The sequence below is a fragment of the Nelumbo lutea genome, chromosome 8 (genome assembly GCF_056320005.1).
Source record: "Nelumbo lutea isolate HS-2025 chromosome 8, American lotus-T2T, whole genome shotgun sequence".
In the NCBI taxonomy this organism is placed as follows: domain Eukaryota; kingdom Viridiplantae; phylum Streptophyta; class Magnoliopsida; order Proteales; family Nelumbonaceae; genus Nelumbo; species Nelumbo lutea.
Window position 1 is genome coordinate 44,852,738 of NC_142691.1, and position 9,630 is coordinate 44,862,367.

The 9,630-nt window shown below is 39.8% G+C and overlaps 1 protein-coding gene across 3 annotated transcripts; it reads left to right on the forward strand.

Moving 5' to 3' along the window:
- Nucleotides 1-3,561: 3,561 nt before the first annotated feature.
- Nucleotides 3,562-6,328, forward strand: LOC148843958 (large ribosomal subunit protein uL30y-like). Of its 3 annotated transcripts, none has more exons than XM_088959677.1 (7): nt 3,562-3,630; nt 4,184-4,373; nt 4,462-4,559; nt 4,655-4,712; nt 5,564-5,643; nt 5,742-5,844; nt 5,928-6,328. In XM_088959677.1, exons 2-7 carry the CDS (start codon nt 4,188-4,190, stop codon nt 6,141-6,143), a joined length of 741 nt encoding a protein of 246 aa, XP_088815803.1. In that variant the 5' UTR covers nt 3,562-3,630; nt 4,184-4,187; the 3' UTR covers nt 6,144-6,328. The 3 variants fall into 3 exon arrangements, with proteins under 3 accessions (XP_088815803.1, XP_088815804.1, XP_088815805.1); XM_088959678.1 differs by having other exon boundaries at nt 3,562-3,626; XM_088959679.1 differs by lacking the exon at nt 3,562-3,630 and having other exon boundaries at nt 4,167-4,373.
- The last annotated feature ends 3,302 nt before the right edge of the window (nt 6,329-9,630 follow it).

The following is a 9,630-nucleotide window of genomic DNA, read 5'->3' on the forward strand; positions in this document are numbered from 1 at the left end:
TATTTCGACCTCTGAATCATTAGCCACTAGGAAGTAACTAGACGACCAGAGAGTAGTTGGATTGCACACCACTAATCAGCATCTGAGTCACTAACCAGCCGGGGGCTGCCAAAACGTGCATCATCAATTGGCGCCGTTTGTGGGAATATGTTACAAGAAGTTAAGTTCTCACCTTCTAAAAGGCTAAGTCCTTTCCCTCTAGGAAGTTAAGATCTCACCTTTTAAAATTTTAAGTTCTCACTCTCTAATTTCCATTTTTTATTAACTCAAAGGCATGCACCTCGGAGTAGAGCTGCCCCTGCAGGTTGAACCCCATGTGGTTCCCGCGGGAGTTGATGGCCAACCGACTAAGCTGTTATGCTAACCCCATTTCAACCCGGATGAGCCTCGTTAGCCTTCTTCGCAAGGTCTCCCCTACAGGTTGAATCCTTTGCTGCTCCTGCAGGAGTTAGCGGCCTACGAACTGCGTGGACGCCCTTGTTGGTCGAGCCTTTCAAGGCTTCCGTGCGAGTTGGCAACCTACAGCTAGTTGAGCTACTCTCGCAGGTCGAGCTCCCTATGGCTTCTCGTAGGAGTTAACGACCAGCGCCTCTGAGGGTTGATGTAGTGCAACCGCGACATCAACTTATCATCTGACATCAAAAGTAATGACAAAACCTACAAACAGAATAGAAATGAGTAACTTTCTTGGGCGAGACTCAGCAATCTGACCCGGACTACCTCCAGCCCGAACTATGAAGCCTCACTACAGGTTGAGCTTTTATGGCCCCGTGAGAGTTGGAAGCGAGCTGAAAGTGGAACCGCCCTCATAGGTTGAGCCCCTTATGGTTCCCGTGAGAGTAGGGGTCCCGCAGACAATAGAGCTGCCCCCTCAAGGTGAGCCTCCCATGACTCTATTAGAAGCAGACAATCAGCGGTTTTAGGAGCAGTACGCCATGATCTTACAACCACTTTCTCGAGGAAGCCAATCTCAAGTGACGATGTAGAAGTAGTCACATATAAGGGTACAACAGAATGACCACCCATTTAAGCGAACTAGTCAGGCTGCACGTCGGCTAAATAATATTATGGAGAGTGGACTATGAGTCACTCCTAGAGCCTAAAGGCTAAGGTGTTGAGCTGATAAAAGACCTCGACACCACATGAGACCTGGTCGCCTCTTAGGCATGGGTAAAATCAAGGATAAGGAGAGTGGACCGCGAGTCACTCCCAAAGCCTAAGGGATAAGGTGTCAAACTGATAAGAGACATCGACACCACATAAGACCCAGTCACCTCTTTTGCATGGGAAAAATAAAAAGCATTTCGCATTCAGCACGAGAAAGAGGACAAAGGAAAGACTAATTCATTCAGCACCATGACAGATGCAAACTTGGCCGATGTCTTCACTTCGGTTTCAGGCTCTGTGTCAAACTCACTGGCTACTCTTTTGAGAATCGGTTTGAGTGACACTGCGTTGAAGTCTACCTAGGAGGAGCAACCTAATAAAGCACTCACGCGGTTAGAACCCCTTCTTGAGGATGGCATGATGAACTTCGCTCTTGAGATAATGGTCAGATTATAGAACCCCCTAACGGTTCTATCCCTAAAAAGGTAGATGTCCTCGGGGTACTTGCTTTACTTCTCCTCGAGCGGATGAGTTTGCTCTCATGCTCCGATAATCAAGATGACGAGGTCCTACGTAAGGCTGCAAATACTTGGACTCTTCCAACCTGAGAAGCAAATTAGACCAACGCTTGTGACTACAAACTGACCGAATCAGTCATCTCGGGCCAAAAGAAGCAATCTACTCCCTCCGCCGATCTACTCTAAAAAACGGAGTGGGGGGCAATTAATGAGGGCAAATTTGGTCCTCCAATGATATCGTGACACATGGCATCTTGGAACAGCTGGACCTAGTGACTTGGAGTCCCAGATTGCAGTTTCTCTTCGCCTTGACTTGGTGACTTGCCTTCACTGCTAACCTGCCGATCTCGACCACAACTCAAGTCGGCTAGAAGCACCTCGTCCAGGGGTGACCTGTAGCACCTTGTCACTGGCCGAAGTGACCTCGACGTTAGGAGCGACCTCCCTTGAGGATGTGCTGGCATGACTGAGGTCCAGGTGGCGACCTGCGAGACGTGCTTGTCAACAAATTCGGCATGTATATCCCGACACTCCCATGTTTCTTGGAAGTTGGCCCACATACCGAACGTTTCAGAGGGTGGTCAATGTGCATGGTGGTTACCTCCGAGGATTTCGGACTAGTTAGGCACATCCTCCCGGAAATCTCGGATGCGGTGCGTAAGGCCCACACTAACAATGCCTATATAAAAGGCACCAACCTCAAAGACCCAGAGCAGAAGAAAAAAGAGAGGTACACGCAATTATTTGCTCACTAGCATTCTATCACTCAAGTATTCAGCTTGCAACCAAAGTATGATACTAACTTAAGCATCAGAGTGACCTCATCGGGCTAGCCACCCCGGGTCCTCTGACGTTGATTCCTTACAGGTCTCTTTGAAAAGGCAATCCTGCTTGGCAATCAACCTAGCTCAGCACCGGATCTACCCCCAACTCGGCTTAGTCAGCTTAGCATCCAAGTCTTCATTCGACAGAAATCCTCCACTTCGGCCTTTGAGTCATCAGCCACTAAGAAGTAGCCAGACGACCATAGAGCAGTCAGATTGCACGCCACTAATTAGCATCCGAGTCACCAGCCAGTCGAGGGCTGCCAAAACGAGCATCATCACATATTTATTAATTTATAATATATAAAAAATACAAAATATATATAATAAACATAAATATATATAAAAAATATAGAAATTTATGTATACCAACCGATTCGATTAACCACTGATTTTCTATATTAGTTAATCGAAACCGAATTAATACAGTCGAGTTTTTAAAAACACCAAAGTAAAACCAAATCGGCCAATTCAGTTAACCGATTTTTTTAGTTCGGTTTTGATCATTTTTTTTGATCGATTCAATTTTTTGGTTTTAAGTTATTATGAAAGGTGATTCGCGTCTTGTCATTGCTTGCCTCAAGGAAAATGTTAAACCACCCTGGTCGATTAGAAATATTGGTATAGAATGACAGTATAAATATGTGTTTAGAGAAGCGGTTGACGGAATAGCGGGCAAGGTCAATTGGGGAATGATAATCCCCCTTGAGATCTCAATGTTATTTGCTAGAACGATGAGGGGGAGTGCTACCCCGTTTGTAGCAGCACCTCTTTGTTTTATAAAAAAAATATTTCATTATCTCCAGCCTGATAACTCTTCAAACATCTAGAAATACAGATTAAACTCGATTGACCCGGCGGTTGAACCTATGATCCGCAACCGCAACCCGAGGAACAAGCGGTTTTGTTTGCGGGTTGTTTTTTACTTTTTCTGAAATACATTGGTTTCTACTCGCTAGCCTAGGCTCTCTGCCTATTTTGGACATTTTGCCAGCCTCTCCATTAAACGGTCAAGATTCACTACTAAAGCATTGGAAATCTAAGCCGTTCGATGACTTAGGTTATTCGTGACAAACCCTATAAAAACCTCATTTTGGCCTCTTTTCTGAGCTGAGGCTGCTGTGCTACTCTCCGACCTGTTGCAGACTTGAAAGCCCTCTCCCGATCGAAGTGAAGAGTAGGTAACATCAAAATTTCCGTTTGTCTCCTTCTTGAGATCAATCGAATCTTAATTTCATTTACCTTTATATGCGTTTTGATAGGTAAAAGAGTATCTGTAATCGAGTTCAATAACCCTAGATCTCATTGAAGAACTAGGGTTTTGGAACATTTGCTTATTTCTGTTAATGGCTTTCTGTAATATTTAATCGTTGGGTAACTGGAATTGTTTATTAGTTAAAATTTTAAATTTCGAGTTCTAATTCAGGATTGAACCTTCATTAGATTGTCCAATGTAATGTGATATTTCTGTTAGTGTTTTTCCTGAACTGGATTTTATGTTAAATGAAAAGCATATTATGTGAAAAGGGTTTGTTCTGTTTTACTTTGTGGTTTGCAGAGAAATGTGTGTATAAGTCCCATTTTGTAGTGCTTTTGATTAATATTTGGGGGACATTTTAGTGTTTTTATTTTCTATGATCGATTTCTTAAGCTCCATACGCATCATCTAGTGAATCTAGAGTTTTATCTCTATTGGGTAAGAAACGATCTTTACGGGGATTATATGGTTTGCAGAGAGATGGGTGAAGAAGAAGCCAAGGGCTGTGCCGTGGTTCCCGAGTCAGTATTGAAGAAGAGAAAGAGGAGCGAGGAATGGGCGCTTGCGAAGAAGCAAGAGGTCGATGCCTTGAAGAAGAAGAATGTAGAGAACCGGAAGCTTATCTTCAAAAGAGCGATGCAGTACGCGAAAGAGTACGACGAGCAGGTACTAGAAGAAAAAGAGCGCTTTTCATGTTTTGATTATCTTAACGCTTCGATAGGCTGTGATATTGAGACGGATTTTTTCCCTTCAGCAAAAAGAGTTGATTCGGTTGAAGCGTGAAGCCAAGTTGAAAGGAGGATTTTATGTCAATCCAGAGGCTAAACTATTGTTCATCATCCGAATCCGTGGGTACGCTCATTGCCCACTGTTTGTTAACACTTAATTTCTATATCCCTGATTTTGTCTTTGTTCTAACAACTCTAAAATTCGAAATTCTTTTTCAGTATCAATGCAATGCACCCGAAGACCAGAAAGATTTTGCAGCTTTTACGTTTAAGACAGGTAACGGGCTTTTAATCTAGAGTCTTGCCTCTAATTTTAAATTGTTTTTACTGTATTAATCGTTGTAGCATACAATGTCAGAACCATGTGAGAAGTAGATATAAATATTTTTGTATAGCATTCTAATATTGATTTTGTGCAACTGAATTCATTTCCAACTTCTGCAGAGAATCAATCCAATATAAATATGTGCAGTTTTTGTCTCTATTTATTGGCATTTAAATTATCCACTATCTGCGTTGATACTCCACTTGTAAAATCCAAAAACACATTAAAGTTGGGATTGAATATGGCTGTATCCATGCTTGTGCTCTGTTCGATGCAAAGCTCATACATGGTGCTTGCTGACAGTGGCATTCTTCATCTTTTAATGTTGCTATTAAGGGCATGCATCAGCCCCAACCTAAATTGTGCCAACCCTGTTAAATTACTGCCTAGGTCTACATTTTTAGTAAGAGCCCTTATTATAATTATAGTAGGGTTGTGATTGTTTGTATCTGTTCCAACCTGATTAAGAATCTAAATCTGTATTTTTGTTTTTTGGATTTGAAAGGTGTTTTGGGATGGCAGCAAGTGAAATGTGGGCTTTTTCAATGCCAAGTGAAAAAGGTTGTCAAGTAAAATTAAGTCTTGATTGGTTTTGACCCGGTAGGCCTGATTCTGTATCAGGCAGTTGGTTCAGGGTTTAGTATTTGGAGACCTTCCTGGATCAGGGTTGGGTGCGATACTTTTGTTTTGATGGATTCCAGATTGTCCCATTGGGATTTTGGTTTTTAAAGAAAATAACGTGTAACTACAGCTGGTAAAATTTGTTTGACAAGCAAATTATAACAATTGTCTATGTGCTGCAGATATTTAATGGTGTCTTTCTGAAAGTAAACAAAGCAACAGTGAACATGTTGCATAGGGTGGAGCCTTATGTGACATACGGGTAAGCATTTCACTGCTAAACTTGTTAGGAACAATGAATTACATGCAATACCTTTCTTGTTTGTTTAATGATTTTTATTTTGTACAATGTTCTTTTAGATATCCTAACTTGAAGAGTGTTCGTGAATTGATCTACAAGAGGGGTTATGGGAAGCTAAACAAACAAAGAATTGCATTGACTGACAATTCAATTATTGAACAGGTTTGATTGGTTTTTTATAATGCTTATGCTGTAGCATATTATTGATATAATATAATTTTCCTATCACTTTTGTTTGATCGTAGGCTCTTGGTAAGTATGGAATCATATGCATAGAAGATCTTGTTCATGAGATCATGACTGTTGGTCCCCACTTTAAGGAGGCAAACAACTTCTTGTGGCCATTTAAGCTCAAGGCTCCATTGGGTGGGTTGAAAAAGAAGAGGAACCATTATGTTGAGGGAGGAGATGCTGGAAACCGTGAAGATTACATCAATGAGTTGATCAGGAGGATGAACTAGAGATTTTGCAGGATTTGGTTTCTGAGGTTCTTTCTTATTTGTGGTAGAAACATCTAAATTTAGTCCCCCTTGAAATAGGGAAGTCCTTTTTCACCTTTAGAAGACATGAAGAGTTATTGACAATTTTGTTATGACTACAGTTTCTGGAATGGTCTATTAAATCTATTTCTTTATTGTCTCTCAAATTTGCTGTCTTGGAAGTATTGTTTAAGTTGGTTTGCTATGCCTTTTGAAGTAGGTCTGAAATTTGTTGTACGTTTTCGTTCATTCTGCCCTGTTTAACATGCATCTCTCCCTAGATTTCCAATTTAGATTTCGAACCATTGAATTAGTGTCTAGTAGTTGGTGAAATACCTGATTGTTTTACTTTTACCCATTATGCAATATGATGATGGCTTTAAAAAACTCTTCGGAATGCTCTGCTTTAGGAGGTCGTCTTGCAAGCAAAGTTTCACCACGGTTCAAGCTCCACGCCCGTGTTAAAAGAGCTGTTAAATTTGTAACCCATAGTCATAGAACACGTCAAAGGGTGTGTTTCTTGGTCCAACTGCCAGATGCCAGGAATGATGTTTTGAAATTTTAGGTATGATTGACTTATGTTCCGTAATTTAAAAATTGAAATCAAGGTTCCAAGAAAATTGAATCACCGCTTCTGTATCAATATCATTTGGCTGGCTTCCTAAGCAGTGCAATCCAGATTTCCAGTCTTTTGTGGACTGGGCGTCATTTTTTGTGCAATTTGCATGCTAGTCCCTCTTCTTTATAATCCTTCTCCCATTGTTGTTTGCTACATTGTTGTCCCAATGTTCAAAATTTTGAATGATTTAATCTTATTCCTGCATTATTTGGTGCCTTCGGGATCTTAGATCTTTTTTCAAAAACTAAATTTTCGTCCTTCACTCTTAAATTTGGTTAATTAATCTTGCATTGTTTCACCATTTGTGTGAATTGATCACAAATTTATAGCCAAGTTTTTCTCTTCAATAGAAAATTGTCAATTTCCAATTGGCATAATGGGTTATTTGAATGGTTGAGTGATCGAGTGTTAAACCACTACCTGAACCTGATCCATTAGATTGTGCACTGGTCGCCGAATGATGTTGCACCATTCACTTCTTTGCTTTTCATTCTTACTATTGGGCCATCGACAGTTGTGATGCAGAAACCCAAGCTTTAATCCAAGGCTTAGAAGCAGCCAACCAAGGATATCGAAGCTTGAGATGACTCTTTGCTGCTGATCGAGTTTTTGCAAGATAGAAGGCAGCCAGTGAAAGTGGATTGAACAATTGCATAGCGCACAATATCTACTTTTGAACAACTTGTTTTTGTACATATAAATAGATTTTACAAGGCTACTCGTACGTTAGCCTAACTAGTATGCAAAGGTCAGATTAAGATAACTTATAACTCAGTATTATCTCCAAATGTACAACTGTCTCTACCTTAATGAAAAGTTTGGCTGCTTTCTTTTGTCAAAATAAAAAAAAAAGGGATCCACTTTTGAAAACCTTTACCTAAGGAATCCTTGCCTTAATTCCTAAAACTTGTAAAAACTCTAATCCAAATTGAAATGTGAAATGTGCAAAAATGCTGAACAGATGATCTAGAAATGAAAATTCAACAATTGAAGGCTCCTATTTTCAGTATTTACTATTTAGCGTTTTGGCGACCTTTTGAATCCGTGATGTCTTTGATTATTGCAAGTTATCAGTATTTACTATTTACAAATGCATACAATTTGCATTTGTATGCAGATTTTAACCTATCCTTTCCGATTAAAATTGGAGTCTAAAGTTGCGTTTGGTTGCGATACAAAAACAAATATGTACTTTGCATAAATACTCTCTTCCCGGTTTAAGAATGCAAAGTGGGTTTTTAGTGTAACCTGTTTTCTGCATTCTTTTGGTTTTCTTTTGAAATCAGTGCAGAGCATCGACCACATCATTAAATGCCTTAAACTTTTGGTCAAGCACACCAATTATCAGAAGAATGCAAAAATGTATCCAGAAAAGGGTACATTAGTGTGCTTTCTTTACGACACAGCTGTCAGAAAATACATTTTCGACCTCTTAATCATTACATTTTTTCTATGTCTAACAAATACTCACAAATCCAAATTGGGGTACATAAATAACTTGGTTCGGCGTTTGTATCGCAAACAAATGGAGCCTATTTACGAGAATAAGGGTCTGGAATCAGAATCAAAGTCTGATTCATGCATTTCCCCATTTGAGGGTATGGTTAATCCTTGTGTAAGAGGGGTTTTAAGGTGGCAAGGGTGTTCTCCTTGAAGGACAAAGATGACCAAGGATCAGTGAAGGCAAGGTTGAGAGAGGACTGGTCTAAGAGGGGAGACAGAGGTGGCTATGGACGCATGGAATAGAGAAGTCAAGGGAATTCGGAGGCCGGGTTTCTTGAGACAAGTCTCATGCGTGGGCACTCGAGTCTCCCCCTTTTATAGAGTAGATCCTGAAGCAATAAGGAGAAACTCCCAAATAAGGTCTTTTCCTTGATAAGGAAGAGGATCTAGGTTTTCCTACTATTATTGGGAAAATCGGATCAACTCATCTTCAGCATGGTGAGTCGCTTCCACATGAAGTTTTGGGCATAGTTTTCAAAATCGGATCAGACCGGAAAAACTAGGAACTGGTCAGGTGACTGGTTCTGTTTTTCCCCAAAATTGGATTTTTCTTAACAACCGTTGATTTTGGTCAGCAAACCGCTGACCTAGGCGATTAACCATTCGAACCCTTTGACTTGAAAACCAGACCCCTGACTGGTTCATTCTTTGGATCAGTTTTAAAAATGTTGGTTTTGGATATCTATGAAGAACTGATGGAGGCTTTAAGGTCATACAAAATCATTGTAGATGCTACTTCGGCTAGAGGGAAAATGCCGGAAGGTTGGATTGGGTATTGGTTCAAATAAAAGAATAGAACCAATGTAATGGTTAGGATGGGGAAGGTCAATCCCATTTGGCCGCGTTCATCTTGTATCTTATTTGTAGTTTCGTATTTCTAGGGAGTTCAGATTACGATATTCGGACGACATTGGCTCCTATTGTTGTGTTGGCCTCTACAAGGTATTAACTTCCTTCGGCTTCCATGTTCTTTGGAAACCTATTTGATCAACTGGACGAGAATGTTAATCAGTTGATGGGCCCAAGTTGTAAAAGAATAGGAGTTGGTGGTACACATGACCACTCTTAATGGGGACGACTCGAAGAATTTGTCTATTTTTACATTTTTTTTATAATTTCAAAATTTTCACTAAACTATCCGTTTTTTTATTTTTGAAATTTTATTTAATATTATTTTTACTACTACTATTATTATTATTATTATTTTATTGATTTCTATCATATTTTATATTTTGTAATATTTTATAATATCCTATTACTTTAATCATTATCATTTACTTTTATTCACATAATGACTTTGAGGGATACATTTGTAAAATGTAAACGTCTTACATGTCACAACATTTA

What these genes read in the sequence shown, in the direction of transcription:
- LOC148843958 (XM_088959679.1), top strand. Translation starts at nt 4,173, where the DNA reads ATGGTTTGCAGAGAGATGGGTGAAGAAGAAGCCAAGGGCTGTGCCGTG. An exon ending in TTCATCATCCGAATCCGTGG is followed by an intron (nt 4,560 to 4,654) that starts GTACGCTCATTG and finishes ATTCTTTTTCAG; the next exon opens with TATCAATGCAATGCACCCGA. An exon ending in ACAATTCAATTATTGAACAG is followed by an intron (nt 5,845 to 5,927) that starts GTTTGATTGGTT and finishes GTTTGATCGTAG; the next exon opens with GCTCTTGGTAAGTATGGAAT.